Source organism: Drosophila miranda, chromosome 3 (assembly GCF_003369915.1).
Source record: "Drosophila miranda strain MSH22 chromosome 3, D.miranda_PacBio2.1, whole genome shotgun sequence".
NCBI lineage: Eukaryota > Metazoa > Arthropoda > Insecta > Diptera > Drosophilidae > Drosophila > Drosophila miranda.
Genome location: NC_046676.1, coordinates 12021677 through 12042362, shown reverse-complemented (window position 1 = coordinate 12042362; position 20686 = coordinate 12021677). Strand labels below are relative to the sequence as shown.

At 42.9% G+C, this 20686-nt stretch overlaps 3 protein-coding genes and 1 long non-coding RNA gene across 4 annotated transcripts; 3 read left to right on the top strand and 1 right to left on the bottom strand.

Annotated features, from left to right (window-relative positions):
• The first annotated feature begins 537 nt into the window (after window positions 1-537).
• On the top strand, window positions 538-2183 carry LOC117188440 (myb-like protein AA). Its single transcript, XM_033392323.1, has 3 exons — window positions 538-792; window positions 1471-1770; window positions 1838-2183. Exons 2-3 carry the CDS (start codon window positions 1503-1505, stop codon window positions 2023-2025), a joined length of 456 nt encoding a protein of 151 aa, XP_033248214.1. The 5' UTR covers window positions 538-792; window positions 1471-1502; the 3' UTR covers window positions 2026-2183.
• A 1208-nt stretch (window positions 2184-3391) lies between these two features.
• LOC117188434 (trichohyalin-like) lies at window positions 3392-17867 on the bottom strand. The gene is made up of 3 exons (XM_033392316.1): window positions 16793-17867; window positions 10886-10951; window positions 3392-4731 (listed from the first exon to the last, which is right to left on the bottom strand). The coding sequence occupies exons 1-3, from the start codon at window positions 17807-17809 to the stop codon at window positions 3493-3495; spliced, it is 2322 nt and encodes a 773-aa protein (XP_033248207.1). The 5' UTR covers window positions 17810-17867; the 3' UTR covers window positions 3392-3492.
• Window positions 6763-8411, top strand: LOC108158166 (myb-like protein AA). The gene is made up of 3 exons (XM_033392324.1): window positions 6763-7027; window positions 7699-7998; window positions 8066-8411. Exons 2-3 carry the CDS (start codon window positions 7731-7733, stop codon window positions 8251-8253), a joined length of 456 nt encoding a protein of 151 aa, XP_033248215.1. The 5' UTR covers window positions 6763-7027; window positions 7699-7730; the 3' UTR covers window positions 8254-8411.
• On the top strand, window positions 12927-14154 carry LOC117188444. The gene is made up of 2 exons (XR_004472584.1): window positions 12927-13194; window positions 13859-14154. It is a non-coding gene; the product is annotated as an uncharacterized LOC117188444 (long non-coding RNA).
• Window positions 17868-20686: the final 2819 nt, after the last annotated feature.

Genomic DNA, 20686 nt, shown 5'->3' with positions numbered 1-20686 from the left:
ATTAATTTTTGTACATGACAACTACACGCAATCTACAGAAGTACTACATATTAACTACATTTTTATGTAACATGACACAGGAGAAAATGTTTAGGTTTTGAAAATTGTTTGACAGTGTTTTTTCATATAATGCCCGTGGAAGCAGTGTGAAAAACTGTGAAAACATTGATGGCAAACGGATCAGGAATTCTATACAGACCGCGTTTTAAAAAATACTGGAAAACAATATGAAAAGTATACGAATATACAAGGAGTCTGAACTAGACAAGGTGGCTAACAAATATTGGCATAAATAAACGAATTTTAAAAACTCTGGCGTAATTCGAGTAAAATGTATTCTGACAATTCTATCACTTAATGCTAACTATTGGCTAAGTTGTTTTGTTGTCCAAAAAAGTTGTCCATAAAGCGCGTACCTGTAAACCAGTGCTGCCATTTTAGCTTATTTTAATTTTTATCATTTTTATCGAGAAATCGGACAAAACTCATATTTGTTGTTCGTATTTCGGTATATAATGCAATTTTGCGTTGATAAGTTTCGGGCACACTACCTGCTTGCACATAAACAATGCCGAAAGTGTGTTATAAGCAAAATTTCCGCGATTTGTGGTTAAATGTTGACGAATTTAAGGAGTGACTACACAAAGTACCAACTGACCTGACCCCACAGAAGCGTACTGCTGCCTTTGTAAGGCAACAATTCGGGCCAAGTTGTGCGAGTTACGGCAGCATGCGTTGACTAAAAAACACATTGCGTCCATTTTAAAATTGGACCAATTGTCAATGAATCCTGTAAGTGACCAAAGCAGACCAAACCAAAAACCAAACCATATATCATCTGGATCATTCTTTTATGCCTTGTTTGATTTACTTTTATTTTGGCTTGGCTTCGATCTGGACAGTATTATCGTATTATCTATCTATATCTATCTAAAGTACTAAAATTTGAGTTGTGCGACGATTACTAATTCATTCCAATTGTTATATTCGAAAGACGATTAGTTTAGTTTGATTAATTATTGGCCACAAGACATTTAAAATTGTGAACAACCAACCCTCCACCCACACACCACACACCACACACCACACACCACACATGGCAAGAACTCCAGTCTAACATAAAACATGAACATCTAACAACTAACCCTAACTAAGCCTACCCCCCACAGAGACACCCCTTCCCCACCCAAGAAGAAAGTATCAATCAAATAAATGATAATCTTATGAACAACTCTCTACCACTTGCATTTTATTCAGCTTTACCCATTCTCTCCGTAACTGTGTGTTTGTTTATTTATCGCCCTTTTAACCTCTTTGTTCAGTTTGATGTTCGATGTTAAAAATAAGAACTATTTGTTGGTGTGCTGGTGAACCCATTGGGTGGCTCTGCAGCTGCCACAGCGTGTGGTAGTGGTTCCCTATTACCCTGATAAACCATCCGTACCTTACCCTATCCGTATGATCTTTTAGAGCATGACACACCCACTGGTTGTGGGCCAGCAATGACGACTGCATTGCTTACCTCAGCCTCGGCCATGTACACGCATCAGCAGCAGCAGCAGCAGCAGGCGCAGCCTTCGGGTCGCAATGCTATACTGAAGCAGCAGGGGAGTGTCAAGGGCGACAAGCGGGTATCGATTCAACAAACATCGAGCAGTAATCATAACAACAACAACAACAACAACAATAATGCCAAGTCAGCAACGAATGTTGAATATATCTCCGAAGGAGCAGGAAGCAAAGTGCGACTAACCGCAAAGCCGCCAGCAGGTAAAGATCGATCAATCGATAAAGTATAAATTTTTTCCAAAATAATCTACTTAATGTTGTATTTAAGGACCCCGGCCAGCCTCGCTGATCATCACCAGGTCCGATTCCAACTCACAGTTCCAGCTGCTACGCTCCTCCTCAGTGGACTATGACGACGTGGAGGCCCAAGAGCACCGGACTACGATCCGGACGACACTGCTAGAGCAACAGGAGGAGGATGAAGCGGCACCGTTCGTGTTTACAGCGCGCAAATGATACAATCTGATAACCAGATGGCAGCCAAGCTTATTTACACAATTTAGATATAGGGCGTCTTAAATAAGCTAACTAACTAGCTAATTACTGAAAGAGTTTGCAGCTGGAACTCGAGAGTTGTGGTTCCCCAAAATATAATGTAATCTAGCAAAAGACAATTGTTTGCATTAGTTCTTGTTATACCCGATACTCAAAATGAGTATTGGGGTATATTAGATTTGTGGTAAAAGTGGATGTGTGTAACGTCCAGAAGGAATCGTTTCCGACCCCATAAAGTATATATATTCTTGATCAGCATCAATAGCCGAGTCGATTGAGCCCTGTCTGTCTGTCCGTCTGTCCGTCCGTCCGTCTGTCCGTCTGTCCGTCCCCTTCAGCGCCTAGTGCTCAAAGACTATAAGAGCGAGAGCAACGATGTTTTGGATCCAGACTTCTGTGATATGTCACTCCTACAAGAATATTTCAAAACTTTGCCCCGCCCACTTCCGCCCCCACAAAGGGCGAAAATCTTTGGCATCCACAATTTCGACGATACGAGAAAACTAAAAACGCAGAATCGTAGAAGATGACTATATCTTCTAGAGTGCAAAATCTGAACCAGATCGTATAATTATTATAGCCAGAATCAAGAAAACAATTTCATTCTTTCTCGCTCTGTCTCTCTCTAACACACAGGTTTCATGGTCGGTTTTGCCAATTGCAAAATATGAGTTCAAGGATCTCAGAACCTATAAGAGCCAGAGCAACCAAATTTGGTATCCACACTCCTGTGATATCGGACCTTGACCGTTTCGTGTCCAAATTTCGCCACACCCCCTTCCGCCCCCGCAAAGGACGAAAATCTGGGGCATCCACAAATCTCAGAGACTATTAAGGCTAGAGTAACCAAATTTGGTATTTGCACTTCTGTTAGATCTCACTACAAAACGTATATCTCAGAATTTCGCCCCACCCCCTTCCGCCCCCACAAAGGACGAAAATCTGTTGCATCCACAATATTGCACATTCGAGAAAACAAAAAACGCAGAATCATAGATAATGACCATATCTATCAGATGGCTCAATCTGGATCAGATCGGATCATTTTTGTAGTCAAAAGCAAGAAATCAATTTGCAGTAGCCACGCAGCGCCCGACGACAAGCTCAGACTGATTTTCTGTCTCTCTCTTTGTCGTGTCGTTTAATATTAGCGGCGTCTGCCGGAGGAGAGCCATACTGACTTAGTATCGGGTATAACTGTAGAGTTGCGGTGTCCGCAGCAACTCACAACGTTCCCCCTCGTTATATTTGTGTGTTTATGTGTATTTATTAATTGTAAACTAATGGATGAGTAGGATAAATGTGTAATGAGAATCTGCATATGGAATACATAAAGTGCTACAGTGTTATATATTTTTGGTTTCTATATGTACGAACTACGAATTATACAAACAATGAAAAGAGAATCAATATACATAGTGTGTTTTTTCATTTGTGTGAACGAAACTCGCGCTTGTTATCCAGAGCAGGTTGAAGGGCTTGGTAGAGTATGCAGGCATGCGCGGGGCTTGGCAGTGTTCGGCAGAGCTCTTGCAAAGAAAACATCACATTCATTTGGGGCGTCGTCAAAAAGGTCATGTCGAAGTCCGGTTCCTGCCAGAAGGCACCTCTCGGCTGTCCCTCCAGTTTTGCCTGAGTGCCGACGCTGTGCGTGTGGGGCCTGAAGTCAGTTTGGGTCGAGGCATTTATGTAAAGGGCCGCATAATCGAATTCCTCCGGTTCGGAAAATGGTGAATTGAAAAGCTGTTCCTGTTTTAGTTTCAGTATGCGCTGGTTTGGCTGTGCCTTGAGCTGAGCCTGTTTTAGATGATCCACATCGTAGGCCAGTATCCGGAGCAGATCCCTGGTGCTATCGGGCAACGCTTCCAGCCCCCATTTAGCCAAATCAATCCTGGTTCCCGGCGCCGAATTGAACTCATAAACCACATTGTAGTTGTTGCATATCGGCGAGGGATTCTCGAAGGCTTCTTTACTCATGAAGGACTCGCTCTTAGGCACTTTGTGTATAGTGTCCACCATAAGGAACTCCTCTTCCTGATCGTCCAATTTTTTCCGCTCGAACAGTTCGAGCACTTGCTTGGCCCGACTCTCGGCTAAGTTGCCCTTTTCTCGTTTTGTCAGCTTTTGTGGTGATGGCTCTGGATTGGCCGTCTCTGCAACGGCCTCATTCTGCGCCTGCTGGCACAACTTCTCGCGATTTACGACTTTGATGTGCCTCTCGTCGTCTCGAACATAAATCCACTCAAACTCCGAATCTGAATCCACTGCGGACGTCGGCGCTTGTTTTATTGTGGCGATGCGCGGCAGGACATTTAATGTTGCTCTCACCCTAAGATCACGCTTGCCTTCGACTTCAGTTTGATTATCTTCGCGTAGACGTTTAATAGCCATTTGCTTATGCTCCTGATGGCGTCTTTTTTCGCTTTGATGATCCTCGCGTAGTCGTTTACTTTCCCTTTCATTATCCTCATAGTGGCGTCTATTGTCTCGTGGGTTAGCGTCATGATCGCCTCTTTTGAGCCTGTGATTATCCTCGCGTGGACGCTTGTCCCTTGGTTTTTCCTCGTGTTGATGTCTGTTATACCTATGACTGTCGTCGTGGTGGCGTCTATCGTCTCTTGGATTGTGTTCGTGATGGCGTCTATCGTCTCTTGGATTGTGTTCGTGGTGGCGTCTATCGTCTCTTGGATTGTGTTCGTGATGGCGTCTATCGTCTCTTGGATTGTGTTCGTGATGGCGTCTATCGTCTCTTGGATTGTGTTCGTGATGGCGTCTATCGTCTCTTGGATTGTGTTCGTGATGGCGTCTATCGTTTCTTGGATTGTGTTCGTGATGGCGTCTATCGTCCCTTGGATTGTGTTCGTGGTGGCGTCTCCTGTCCCGTTGATGCTCTTCGCTTGTGCGTTTATTGTCCCGTGAGGTGCGCTTGTTTTCCTTTTGATTATCATCGACCGTACTGTTACTTTGAGTCCGTTTTTCAGCAACACTTTCCTCAGATTCACCCCTCTTGTGCTTTCGCTTCTTCTTCTTACGCTCATCTGGCACCTCTTTGAACTTATCCAACTCTTCCAACGCCTTCTGAGTCGCTTCGCGGCACGCTTCAAGTTCTTCCCGGTTGTCCGTTGAGTCTGGCGTAGCTGGTTGGGGCGGTTCCAAGTCCATGTTGTTCTTTTCATCCCTGTTGCTGAAACCACTTGGAATGCCCGACAAGCCATGTTCGTCTAACTCCAATTTTTGAATTATATCGTTTTCGCGGAGACCATCGAATAGTTCGTCGATTATTGCTGTAACAGTAGCAAAATCGACTTCAGCAGCTGCCAGTTCTGCCTTGACAACTGGAACCTCAGGCTCAGCCATGACAACGGGAGCCTCAGGCTGTGCCTTGACAAGACTATTTGGTTTTGTCAGTTCACTTCGCGGAGTACGAGGAAAAGATAGGATCTCGACATCGTCGTGGTCGCTTTCCCTTCCATGGCCACTGCAACCGGTCGAGAAATCAGTGGGGTCCGGAGAATGAGGGATTCCAACTGTGCGTAGCGGCGTCTCGTCGTTCTCGTCGAGTCGCCGTAGCCGTAGCGGCGTGGTCTCGTTCTCGCCGAGTTTGGCATTATCTTCTGCTTTTATTTCAACTTTTACCTCAGTTTCGTTCATATTTCTACAAAATTTTGAATCACATCACAGAAAACCGTCCAATCCTCAGAAATATACCAAAATATACCGTCTCATTTTAAAAGTCGTAAATATACCGATGAAAAAACGAACTTAGCCCTCTTAAGCCCCCTCTTTTTAAACAGTTCAACGACTCAAGGTAAATGGCGGAAAATATTACTGATATGATTCCTCTGAGCTACAAAATAACACCCCGATATTTTTCAGCTGAACTGCGCTAAAATAATTCAATTTTCAATATTTTCGGTGGAATATTAAAATACAACCTTGGTCTACAATAGGTTAATGGTTCTCCGTCAAGGATTGGAGACCATATTCCTCGATTTTGATATTCCGTTGAATATTATTAGCTAGATAGAACCTTCAGCCCTGCCCACATAATTTTATTCGATTAATGAATCATTACAAGATTGGCTAATTTTAAGTTATTATCTTTATTGCGTTCCTTATAAAATAAGGTTTAAGCTAAAAGAATTCCTAATAATTAATGTTTGTACATGACAACTACACGCAATCTACAGAAGTACTACATATTAACTACATTTTTATGTAACATGACACAGGAGAAAATGGTTAGGTTTTGAAAATTGTTTGACAGTGTTTTTTCATATAATGCCCGTGGAAGCAGTGTGAAAAACTGTGAAAACTTTGATGGCAAACGGATCAGGAATTCTATACAGACCGCGTTTTAAAAAATACTGGAAAAAAATATGAAAAGTATACGAATATACAAGGAGTCTGAACTAGACAAGGTGGCTAACAAATATAGGCATAAATAAACTAATTTTAAAAACTCTGGCGTAATTCGAGTAAAATGTATTCTGACAATTCTATCACTTAATGCTAACTATTGGCTAAGTTGTTTTGTTGTCCAAAAAAGTATAAACACATTCATGCGCGTACCTGTAAACCAGTGCTGCCATTTTAGCTTATTTTAATTTTTATCATTTTTATCGAAAAATCGGACAAAACTCATATTTGTTGTTCGTATTTCGGTATATAATGCAATTTTGTGTATGGTAATTTTTCGTTGATAAGTTTCGGGCACACTACCTGTTTGCACATAAACAATGCCGAAAGTGTGTTATAAGCAAAATTTCCGCGATTTGTGGTTAAATGTTGACGAATTTAAGGAGTGACTACACAAAGTACCAACTGACCTGACCCCACAGAAACGTACTGCTGCCTTTGTAAGGCAACAATTCGGGCCAAGTTGTGCGAGTTACGGCAGCATGCGTTGACTAAAAAACACATTGCGTCCATTTTAAAATTGGACCAATTGTCAATGAATCCTGTAAGTGACCAAAGCAGACCAAACCAAAAACCAAACCATATATCATCTGGATCATTCTTTTATGCCTTGTTTGATTTACTTTTATTTTGGCTTGGCTTCGATCTGGACAGTATTATCGTATTATCTATCTATATCTATCTAAAGTACTAAAATTTGAGTTGTGCGACGATTACTAATTCATTCCAATTGTTATATTCGAAAGACGATTAGTTTAGTTTGATTAATTATTGGCCACAAGACATTTAAAATTGTGAACAACCAACCCTCCACCCACACACCACACACCACACACCACACATGGCAAGAACTCCAGTCTAACATAAAACATGAACATCTAACAACTAACCCTAACTAAGCCTACCCCCCACGGAGACACCCCTTCCCCACCCAAGAAGAAAGTATCAATCAAATAAATGATAATCTTATGAAAGACTCTCTACCACTTGCATTTTATTCAGCTTTACCCATTCTCTCCGTAACTGTGTGTTTGTTTATTTATCGCCCTTTTAACCTCTTTGTTCAGTTTGATGTTCGATGTTAAAAATAAGAACTATTTGTTGGTGTGCTGGTGAACCCATTGGGTGGCTCTGCAGCTGCCACAGCGTGTGGCAGTGGTTCCCTATTAACCTGATAAACCATCCGTACCTTACCCTATCCGTATGATCTTTTAGAGCATGACACACCCACTGGTTGTGGGCCAGCAATGACGACTGCATTGCTTACCTCAGCCTCGGCCATGTACACGCATCAGCAGCAGCAGCAGCAGCAGGCGCAGCCTTCGGGTCGCAATTCTATACTGAAGCAGCAGGGGAGTGTCAAGGGCGATAAGCGGGTATCGATTCAACAAACATCGAGCAGTAATCATAACAACAACAACAACAACAACAATAATGCCAAGTCAGCAACGAATGTTGAATATATCTCCGAAGGAGCAGGAAGCAAAGTGCGACTAACCGCAAAGCCGCCAGCAGGTAAAGATCGATCAATCGATAAAGTATAAGTTTTTTCCAAAATAATCTACTTAATGTTGTATTTAAGGACCCCGGCCAGCCTCGCTGATCATCACCAGGTCCGATTCCAACTCACAGTTCCAGCTGCTACGCTCCTCCTCAGTGGACTATGACGACGTGGAGGCCCAAGAGCACCGGACTACGATCCGGACGACACTGCTAGAGCAACAGGAGGAGGATGAAGCGGCACCGTTCGTGTTTACAGCGCGCAAATGATACAATCTGATAACCAGATGGCAGCCAAGCTTATTTACACAATTTAGATATAGGGCGTCTTAAATAAGCTAACTAACTAGCTAATTACTGAAAGAGTTTGCAGCTGGAACTCGAGAGTTGTGGTTCCCCAAAATATAATGTAATCTAGCAAAAGACAATTGTTTGCATTAGTTCTTGTTATACCCGATACTCAAAATGAGTATTGGGGTATATTAGATTTGTGGTAAAAGTGGATGTGTGTAACGTCCAGAAGGAATCGTTTCCGACCCCATAAAGTATATATATTCTTGATCAGCATCAATAGCCGAGTCGATTGAGCCCTGTCTGTCTGTCCGTCTGTCCGTCTGTCCGTCTGTCCGTCCCCTTCAGCGCCTAGTGCTCAAAGACTATAAGAGCGAGAGCAACGATGTTTTGGATCCAGACTTCTGTGATATGTCACTCCTACAGGAATATTTCAAAACTTTGCCCCGCCCACTTCCGCCCCCACAAAGGGCGAAAATCTTTGGCATCCACAATTTCGACGATACGAGAAAACTAAAAACGCAGAATCGTAGAAGATGACTATATCTTCTAGAGTGCAAAATCTGAACCAGATCGTATAATTATTATAGCCAGAATCAAGAAAACAATTTCATTCTTTCTCGCTCTGTCTCTCTCTAACACACAGGTTTCATGGTCGGTTTTGCCAATTGCAAAATATGAGTTCAAGGATCTCAGAACCTATAAGAGCCAGAGCAACCAAATTTGGTATCCACACTCCTGTGATATCGGACCTTGACCGTTTCGTGTCCAAATTTCGCCACACCCCCTTCCGCCCCCGCAAAGGACGAAAATCTGGGGCATCCACAAATCTCAGAGACTATTAAGGCTAGAGTAACCAAATTTGGTATCCGCACTTCTGTTAGATCTCACTATAAAACGTATTTCTCAGAATTTCGCCCCACCCCCTTCCGCCCCCACAAAGGACGAAAATCTGTTGCATCCACAATATTGCACATTCGAGAAAACAAAAAACGCAGAATCATAGATAATGACCATATCTATCAGATGGCTCAATCTGGATCAGATCGGATCATTTTTGTAGTCAAAAGCAAGAAATCAATTTGCAGTAGCCACGCAGCGCCCGACGACAAGCTCAGACTGATTTTCTGTCTCTCTCTTTGTCGTGTCGTTTAATATTAGCGGCGTCTGCCGGAGAAGAGCCATACTGACTTAGTATCGGGTATAACTGTAGAGTTGCGGTGTCCGCAGCAACTCACAACGTTCCCCCTCGTTATATTTGTGTGTTTATGTGTATTTATTAATTGTAAACTAATGGATGAGTAGGATAAATGTGTAATGAGAATCTGCATATGGAATACATAAAGTGCTACAGTGTTATATATTTTTGGTTTCTATATGTACGAACTACGAATTATACAAACAATGAAAAGAGAATCAATATACATAGTGTGTTTTTTCATTTGTGTGAACGAAACTCGCGCTTGTTATCCAGAGCAGGTTGAAGGGCTTGGTAGAGTATGCAGGCATGCGCGGGGCTTGGCAGTGTTCGGCAGAGCTCTTGCAAAGAAAACATCACATTCATTTGGGGCGTCGTCAAAAAGGTCATGTCGAAGTCCGGTTCCTGCCAGAAGGCACCTCTCGGCTGTCCCTCCAGTTTTGCCTGAGTGCCGACGCTGTGCGTGTGGGGCCTGAAGTCAGTTTGGGTCGAGGCATTTATGTAAAGGGCCGCATAATCGAATTCCTCCGGTTCGGAAAATGGTGAATTGAAAAGCTGTTCCTGTTTTAGTTTCAGTATGCGCTGGTTTGGCTGTGCCTTGAGCTGAGCCTGTTTTAGATGATCCACATCGTAGGCCAGTATCCGGAGCAGATCCCTGGTGCTATCGGGCAACGCTTCCAGCCCCCATTTAGCCAAATCAATCCTGGTTCCCGGCGCCGAATTGAACTCATAAACCACATTGTAGTTGTTGCATATCGGCGAGGGATTCTCGAAGGCTTCTTTACTCATGAAGGACTCGCTCTTAGGCACTTTGTGTATAGTGTCCACCATAAGGAACTCCTCTTCCTGATCGTCCAATTTTTTCCGCTCGAACAGTTCGAGCACTTGCTTGGCCCGACTCTCGGCTAAGTTGCCCTTTTCTCGTTTTGTCAGCTTTTGTGGTGATGGCTCTGGATTGGCCGTCTCTGCAACGGCCTCATTCTGCTCCTGCTGGCACAACTTCTCGCGATTTACGACTTTGATGTGCCTCTCGTCGTCTCGAACATAAATCCACTCAAACTCCGAATCTGAATCCACTGCGGACGTCGGCGCTTGTTTTATTGTGGCGATGCGCGGCAGGACATTTAATGTTACTCTCACCCTAAGATCACGCTTGCCTTCGACTTCAGTTTGATTATCTTCGCGTAGACGTTTAATAGCCATTTGCTTATGCTCCTGATGGCGTCTCTTTTCGCTTTGATGATCCTCGCGTTGTCGTTTACTTTCCCTTTCATTATCCTCATAGTGGCGTCTATTGTCTCGTGGGTTAGCGTCATGATCGCCTCTTTTGAGCCTGTGATTATCCTCGCGTGGACGCTTGTCCCTTGGTTTTTCCTCGTGTTGATGTCTGTTATACCTATGACTGTCGTCGTGGTGGCGTCTATCGTCTCTTGGATTGTGTTCGTGATGGCGTCTATCGTCTCTTGGATTGTGTTCGTGGTGGCGTCTATCGTCTCTTGGATTGTGTTCGTGATGGCGTCTATCGTCTCTTGGATTGTGTTCGTGATGGCGTCTATCGTCTCTTGGATTGTGTTCGTGATGGCGTCTATCGTTTCTTGGATTGTGTTCGTGATGGCGTCTATCGTCCCTTGGATTGTGTTCGTGGTGGCGTCTCCTGTCCCGTTGATGCTCTTCGCTTGTGCGTTTATTGTCCCGTGAGGTGCGCTTGTTTTCCTTTTGATTATCATCGACCGTACTGTTACTTTGAGTCCGTTTTTCAGCAACACTTTCCTCAGATTCACCCCTCTTGTGCTTTCGCTTCTTCTTCTTACGCTCATCTGGCACCTCTTTGAACTTATCCAACTCTTCCAACGCCTTCTGAGTCGCTTCGCGGCACGCTTCAAGTTCTTCCCGGTTGTCCGTTGAGTCTGGCGTAGCTGGTTGGGGCGGTTCCAAGTCCATGTTGTTCTTTTCATCCCTGTTGCTGAAACCACTTGGAATGCCCGACAAGCCATGTTCGTCTAACTCCAATTTTTGAATTATATCGTTTTCGCGGAGACCATCGAATAGTTCGTCGATTATTGCTGTAACAGTAGCAAAATCGACTTCAGCAGCTGCCAGTTCTGCCTTGACAACTGGAACCTCAGGCTCAGCCATGACAACGGGAGCCTCAGGCTGTGCCTTGACAAGACTATTTGGTTTTGTCAGTTCACTTCGCGGAGTACGAGGAAAAGATAGGATCTCGACATCGTCGTGGTCGCTTTCCCTTCCATGGCCACTGCAACCGGTCGAGAAATCAGTGGGGTCCGGAGAATGAGGGATTCCAACTGTGCGTAGCGGCGTCTCGTCGTTCTCGTCGAGTCGCCGTAGCCGTAGCGGCGTGGTCTCGTTCTCGCCGAGTTTGGCATTATCTTCTGCTTTTATTTCAACTTTTACCTCAGTTTCGTTCATATTTCTACAAAATTTTGAATCACATCACAGAAAACCGTCCAATCCTCAGAAATATACCAAAATATACCGTCTCATTTTAAAAGTCGTAAATATACCGATGAAAAAACGAACTTAGCCCTCTTAAGCCCCCTCTTTTTAAACAGTTCAACGACTCAAGGTAAATGGCGGAAAATATTACTGATATGATTCCTCTGAGCTACAAAATAACACCCCGATATTTTTCAGCTGAACTGCGCTAAAATAATTCAATTTTCAATATTTTCGGTGGAATATTAAAATACAACCTTGGTCTACAATAGGTTAATGGTTCTCCGTCAAGGATTGGAGACCATATTCCTCGATTTTGATATTCCGTTGAATATTATTAGCTAGATAGAACCTTCAGCCCTGCCCACATAATTTTATTCGATTAATGAATCATTACAAGATTGGCTAATTTTAAGTTATTATCTTTATTGCGTTCCTTATAAAATAAGGTTTAAGCTAAAAGAATTCCTAATAATTAATGTTTGTACATGACAACTACACGCAATCTACAGAAGTACTACATATTAACTACATTTTTATGTAACATGACACAGGAGAAAATGGTTAGGTTTTGAAAATTGTTTGACAGTGTTTTTTCATATAATGCCCGTGGAAGCAGTGTGAAAAACTGTGAAAACTTTGATGGCAAACGGATCAGGAATTCTATACAGACCGCGTTTTAAAAAATACTGGAAAAAAATATGAAAAGTATACGAATATACAAGGAGTCTGAACTAGACAAGGTGGCTAACAAATATAGGCATAAATAAACTAATTTTAAAAACTCTGGCGTAATTCGAGTAAAATGTATTCTGACAATGCTATCACTTAATGCTAACTATTGGCTAAGTTGTTTTGTTGTCCAAAAAAGTATAAACACATTCATGCGCGTACCTGTAAACCAGTGCTGCCATTTTAGCTTATTTTAATTTTTATCATTTTTATCGAGAAATCGGACAAAACTCATATTTGTTGTTCGTATTTCGGTATATAATTTTTCGTTGATAAGTTTCGGGCACACTACCTGTTTGCACATAAACAATGCCGAAAGTGTGTTATAAGCAAAATTTCCGCGATTTGTGGTTAAATGTTGACGAATTTAAGGAGTGACTACACAAAGTACCAACTGACCTGACCCCACAGAAGCGTACTGCTGCCTTTGTAAGGCAACAATTCGGGCCAAGTTGTGCGAGTTACGGCAGCATGCGTTGACTCAAAAACACATTGCGTCCATTTTAAAATTGGACCAATTGTCAATGAATCCTGTAAGTGACCAAAGCAGACCAAACCAAAAACCAAACCATATATCATCTGGATCATTCTTTTATGCCTTGTTTGATTTACTTTTATTTTGGCTTGGCTTCGATCTGGACAGTATTATCGTATTATCTATCTATATCTATCTAAGGTACTAAAATTTGAGTTGTGCGACGATTACTAATTCATTCCAATTGTTATATTCGAAAGACGATTAGTTTAGTTTGATTAATTATTGGCCACAAGACATTTAAAATTGTGAACAACCAACCCTCCACCCACACACCACACACCACACATGGCAAGAACTCCAGTCTAACATAAAACATGAACATCTAACAACTAACCCTAACTAAGCCTACCCCCCACAGAGACACCCCTTCCCCACCCAAGAAGAAAGTATCAATCAAATAAATGATAATCTTATGAACAACTCTCTACCACTTGCATTTAATTCAGCTTTACCCATTCTCTCCGTAACTGTGTGTTTGTTTATTTATCGCCCTTTTAACCTCTTTGTTCAGTTTGATGTTCGATGTTAAAAATAAGAACTATTTGTTGGTGTGCTGGTGAACCCATTGGGTGGCTCTGCAGCTGCCACAGCGTGTGGCAGTGGTTCCCTATTACCCTGATAAACCATCCGTACCTTACCCTATCCGTATGATCTTTTAGAGCATGACACACCCACTGGTTGTGGGCCAGCAATGACGACTGCATTGCTTACCTCAGCCTCGGCCATGTACACGCATCAGCAGCAGCAGCAGCAGCAGGCGCAGCCTTCGGGTCGCAATTCTATACTGAAGCAGCAGGGGAGTGTCAAGGGCGACAAGCGGGTATCGATTCAACAAACATCGAGCAGTAATCATAACAACAACAACAACAACAATAATGCCAAGTCAGCAACGAATGTTGAATATATCTCCGAAGGAGCAGGAAGCAAAGTGCGACTAACCGCAAAGCCGCCAGCAGGTAAAGATCGATCAATCGATAAAGTATAAGTTTTTTCCACAATTTATTTATTTTATTTACACAATTTAGATATAGGGCCAGTCTTAAATAAGCTAACTAACTAGCTAATTACTGAAAGAGTTTGCAGCTGGAACTCGAGAGTTGTGGTTCCCCAAAATAGAATGTAATCTAGCAAAAGACAATTGTTTGCATTAGTTCTTGTTATACCCGATACTCAAAATGAGTATGGTAAAAGTGGATGTGTGTAACGTCCAGAAGGAATCGTTTCCGACCCCATAAAGTATATATATTCTTGATCAGCATCAATAGCCGAGTCGATTGAGCCCTGTCTGTCTGTCCGTCTGTCCGTCCGTCCGTCTGTCCGTCCCCTTCAGCGCCTAGTGCTCAAAGACTATAAGAGCGAGAGCAACGATGTTTTGGATCCAGACTTCTGTGATATGTCACTCCTACAAGAATATTTCAAAACTTTGCCCCGTCCACTTCCGCCCCCACAAAGGGCGAAAATCTTTGGCATCCACAATTTCGACGATACGAGAAAACTAAAAACGCAGAATCGTAGAAGATGACTATATCTTCTAGAGTGCAAAATCTGAACCAGATCGTATAATTATTATAGCCAGAATCAAGAAAACAATTTCATTCTTTCTCGCTCTGTCTCTCTCTAACACACAGGTTTCATGGTCGGATTTGCCAATTGCAAAATATGAGTTCAAGGATCTCAGAACCTATAAGAGCCAGAGCAACCAAATTTGGTATCCACACTCCTGTGATATCGGACCTTGACCGTTTCGTGTCCAAATTTCGCCACACCCCTTTCCGCCCCCGCAAAGGACGAAAATCTGGGGCATCCACAAATCTCAGAGACTTTTAAGGCTAGAGTAACCAAATTTGGTATCCGCACTTCTGTTATATCTCACTATAAAACGTATATCTCAGAATTTCGCCCCACCCCCTTCCGCCCCCACAAAGGACGAAAATCTGTTGCATCCACAATATTGCACATTCGAGAAAACAAAAAACGCAGAATCATAGATAATGACCATATCTATCAGATGGCTCAATCTGGATCAGATCGGATCATTTTTGTAGTCAAAAGCAAGAAATCAATTTGCAGTAGCCACGCAGCGCCCGACGACAAGCTCAGACTGATTTTCTGTCTCTCTCTTTGTCGTGTCGTTTAATATTAGCGGCGTCTGCCGGAGGAGAGCCATACTGACTTAGTATCGGGTATAACTGTAGAGTTGCGGTCTCCGCAGCAACTCACAACGTTCCCCCTCGTTATATTTGTGTGTTTATGTGTATTTATTAATTGTAAACTGATGGATGAGTAGGATAAATGTGTAATGAGAATCTGCATATGGAATACATAAAGTGCTACAGTGTTATATATTTTTGGTTTCTATATGTACGAACTACGAATTATACAAACAATGAAAAGAGAATCAATATACATAGTGTGTTTTTTCATTTGTGTGAACGAAACTCGCGCTTGTTATCCAGAGCAGGTTGAAGGGCTTGGTAGAGTATGCAGGCATGCGCGGGGCTTGGCAGTGTTCGGCAGAGCTCTTGCAAAGAAAACATCACATTCATTTGGGGCGTCGTCAAAAAGGTCATGTCGAAGTCCGGTTCCTGCCAGAAGGCACCTCTCGGCTGTCCCTCCAGTTTTGCCTGAGTGCCGACGCTGTGCGTGTGGGGCCTGAAGTCAGTTTGGGTCGAGGCATTTATGTAAAGGGCCGCAGAATCGAATTCCTCCGGTTCGGAAAATGGTGAATTGAAAAGCTGTTCCTGTTTTAGTTTCAGTATGCGCTGGTTTGGCTGTGCCTTGAGCTGAGCCTGTTTTAGATGATCCACATCGTAGGCCAGTATCCGGAGCAGATCCCTGGTGCTATCGGGCAACGCTTCCATCCCCCATTTAGCCAAATCAATCCTGGTTCCCGGCGCCGAATTGAACTCATAAACCACATTGTAGTTGTTGCATATCGGCGAGGGATTCTCGAAGGCTTCTTTACTCATGAAGGACTCGCTCTTAGGCACTTTGTGTATAGTGTCCACCATAAGGAACTCCTCTTCCTGATCGTCCAATTTTTTCCGCTCGAACAGTTCGAGCACTTGCTTGGCCCGACTCTCGGCTAAGTTGCCCTTTTCTCGTTTTGTCAGCTTTTGTGGTGATGGCTCTGGATTGGCCGTCTCTGCAACGGCCTCATTCTGCTCCTGCTGGCACAACTTCTCGCGATTTACGACTTTGATGTGCCTCTCGTCGTCTCGAACATAAATCCACTCAAACTCCGAATCTGAATCCACTGCGGACGTCGGCGCTTGTTTTATTGTGGCGATGCGCGGCAGGACATTTAATGTTGCTCTCACCCTAAGATCACGCTTGCCTTCGACTTCAGTTTGATTATCTTCGCGTAGACGTTTAATAGCCATTTGCTTATGCTCCTGATGGCGTCTCTTTTCGCTTTGATGATCCTCGCGTTGTCGTTTACTTTCCCTTTCATTATCCTCATAGTGGCGTCTATTGTCTCGTGGGTTAGCGTCATGATCGCCTCTTTTGAGCCTGTGATTATCCTCGCGTGGACGCTTGTCCCTTGGTTTTTCCTCGTGTTGATGTCTGTTATACCTATGACTGTCGTCGTGGTGGCGTCTATCGTCTCTTGGATTGTGTTCGTGATGGCGTCTATCGTCTCTTGGATTGTGTTCGTGGTGGCGTCTATCGTCTCTTGGATTGTGTTCGTGATGGCGTCTATCGTCTCTTGGATTGTGTTCGTGATGGCGTCTATCGTCTCTTGGATTGTGTTCGTGATGGCGTCTATCGTTTCTTGGATTGTGTTCGTGATGGCGTCTATCGTCCCTTGGATTGTGTTCGTGGTGGCGTCTCCTGTCCCGTTGATGCTCTTCGCTTGTGCGTTTATTGTCCCGTGAGGTGCGCTTGTTTTCCTTTTGATTATCATCGACCGTACTGTTACTTTGAGTCCGTTTTTCAGCAACACTTTCCTCAGATTCACCCCTCTTGTGCTTTCGCTTCTTCTTCTTACGCTCATCTGGCACCTCTTTGAACTTATCCAACTCTTCCAACGCCTTCTGAGTCGCTTCGCGGCACGCTTCAAGTTCTTCCCGGTTGTCCGTTGAGTCTGGCGTAGCTGGTTGGGGCGGTTCCAAGTCCATGTTGTTCTTTTCATCCCTGTTGCTGAAACCACTTGGAATGCCCGACAAGCCATGTTCGTCTAACTCCAATTTTTGAATTATATCGTTTTCGCGGAGACCATCGAATAGTTCGTCGATTATTGCTGTAACAGTAGCAAAATCGACTTCAGCAGCTGCCAGTTCTGCCTTGACAACTGGAACCTCAGGCTCAGCCATGACAACGGGAGCCTCAGGCTGTGCCTTGACAAGACTATTTGGTTTTGTCAGTTCACTTCGCGGAGTACGAGGAAAAGATAGGATCTCGACATCGTCGTGGTCGCTTTCCCTTCCATGGCCACTGCAACCGGTCGAGAAATCAGTGGGGTCCGGAGAATGAGGGATTCCAACTGTGCGTAGCGGCGTCTCGTCGTTCTCGTCGAGTCGCCGTAGCCGTAGCGGCGTGGTCTCGTTCTCGCCGAGTTTGGCATTATCTTCTGCTTTTATTTCAACTTTTACCTCAGTTTCGTTCATATTTCTACAAAATTTTGAATCACATCACAGAAAACCGTCCAATCCTCAGAAATATACCAAAATATACCGTCTCATTTTAAAAGTCGTAAATATACCGATGAAAAAACGAACTTAGCCCTCTTAAGCCCCCTCTTTTTAAACAGTTCAACGACTCAAGGTAAATGGCGGAAAATATTACTGATATGATTCCTCTGAGCTACAAAATAACACCCCGATATTTTTCAGCTGAACTGCGCTAAAATAATTCAATTTTCAATATTTTCGGTGGAATATTAAAATACAACCTTGGTCTACAATAGGTTAATGGTTCTCCGTCAAGGATTGAAGACCATATTCCTCGATTTTGATATTCCGTTGAATATTATTAGCTAGATAGAACCTTCAGCCCTGCCCACATAATTTTATTCGATTAATGAATCATTACAAGATTGGCTAATTTTAAGTTATTATCTTTATTGCGTTCCTTATAAAATAAGGTTTAAGCTAAAAGAATTCCTAATAATTAATGTTTGTACATGACAACTACACGCAATCTACAGAAGTACTACATATTAACTACATTTTTATGTAACATGACACAGGAGAAAATGGTTAGGTTTTGAAAATTGTTTGACTGTGTTTTTTCATATAATGCCCGTGGAAGCAGTGTGAAAAACTGTGAAAACTTTGATGGCAAACGGATCAGGAATTCTATACAGACCGCGTTTTAAAAAATACTGGAAAAAAATATGAAAAGTATACGAATATACAAGGAGTCTGAACTAGACAAGGTGGCTAACAAATATTGGCATAAATAAACGAATTTTAAAAACTCTGGCGTAATTCGAGTAAAATGTATTCTGACAATGCTATCACTTAATGCTAACTATTGGCTAAGTTGTTTTGTTGTCCAAAAAAGTATAAACACATTCATGCGCGTACCTGTAAACCAGTGCTGCCATTTTAGCTTATTTTAATTTTTATCATTTTTATCGAGAAATCGGACAAAACTCATATTTGTTGTTCGTATTTCGGTATATAATGCAATTTTGTGTATGGTAATTTTTCGTTGATAAGTTTCGGGCAAACTACCTGGTTGCACATAAACAATGCCGAAAGTGTGTTATAAGCAAAATTTCCGCGATTTGTGGTTAAATGTTGACGAATTTAAGGAGTGACTACACAAAGTACCAACTGACCTGACCCCACAGAAGCGTACTGCTGCCTTTGTAAGGCAACAATTCGGGCCAAGTTGTGCGAGTTACGTCCAATGCAAGCATGGCACAAAGTAGCAAAATACCTTTTATAAGGAAGTCATCAAAAACAGAGGAGCAGGAGGTATGATAGCACAATGATACACATTCAGCTTAATTTTCGACTTCCTCATAATATTGAAGTTCTACAAAAAATTGATATTTTTGCCGTTGACAGTACATTGACAGTTGCTACATGAAAATAAAACGCCTGAAAAAATAATTTCTTTATTGGAACACTTAAAATATCAAAGTATTGATGAGATCGTATCCCAATTTGGAAAAATTCATTTAATCAATTGGGAAAAAAAGGAAAACACTATAGACTTTTGGTCAGAAGTTACAAGGATGCTGGCCAAAACAAAACTTTGTTCCAGTCCCACCTGACCGATAGGTGGCCAGGGCTGAGGGCGACGCGCCATCTAGCGGAAGTCCAGGGAGGCTCGATGGTGTATTGGGACATCGGGGGGAGCTGGAGCCGTTACTGGGGATATAAGGAAGAGAATAGGATTAGTTATATGTATTAGTAAGGGAAAAAGGGATAAATAGGAGTGAAAATATTAGAAAACGTGGATTGGATTATGGAAATCGTGGAGCGTGGACGGAGTAACGTCGAAATTTGAAATTTTGTGCTTAAAACAGAAAGTTTGAAGTGAGTACAGAAAAAGCGGGCGATAAAATAGGTTGTCATGCAGAAAATTTTACTAACAGCCGGCAAGGAATATAGCCACCAGAACCGGGCCAGAAGGTTTCCTGGAGAGGAACACTGGAGTTCGAGAAAGTCGACTGCAGAGAAGAAGACTGCCCAACGTGAACCTGAGTGAGTTCGTTCCAGTTGCGCGTGTGTGAGCCAAGTAGCGCGGGACGTGTGAAGGGGGAGGGTGAAAGAGGACGATTTAGCTGCCAGGGCGATTCTAGCCACACCGCACGATCGTTGCATCGCCTTCCAGTGCGTGCCACACGTTTGGTCTCATTCACCAAGTAAAAACCCCGAAACCCTATTCACACACACACACACGCGCACACGTATACACGGACCTATATAAATTTAGGGCTGACCGGCCACGGCCAGCGATCGCCCACGTCGTTTGAACTTAAAGAAAAAAAACATAATCCGCACTCCAAACACCGTTCCACATTAAATGTTATTTTGTTCCGTGTGTTGTCCTTTATTCAGTATTTAGTATTAGCGTAAACCGTTTAACGTAAAATCTTGGCCATTAAAAAAAATATGTAAAAACACCAACACCTTTCACGAACCTAAATCTGCGATCAGCTGTTCAGTTCCAGAAGATTAACCCTTAGTGGGTGACGCGGGGGTCCCATCAGTCCGCCGTATTTGGTCGAGCGATTTGTGGAAAAATATTGTTTATTGTTTATGTCCCGGGGACCCTTAACAAGATCTCTTGGTAGGTTAAGTCTCCGTAGGGGCCCGAGTTAAATTAACTCCCGTAAAACTGGATCCACTCATCTACACATATTCCATTACGTACGGGTGAGGGTATCCCTGTTGGTTGAACGAAATTTCAGCAGTTATTTCCTTGTTTGCCTTTGTGTCGAACGTTTTGGTGTTTCTTAGTGGTTAGTGATAATTTTGAGTATAGCTATTTATTAATGAGAAAGATGAAATTGTCAATTTATAATT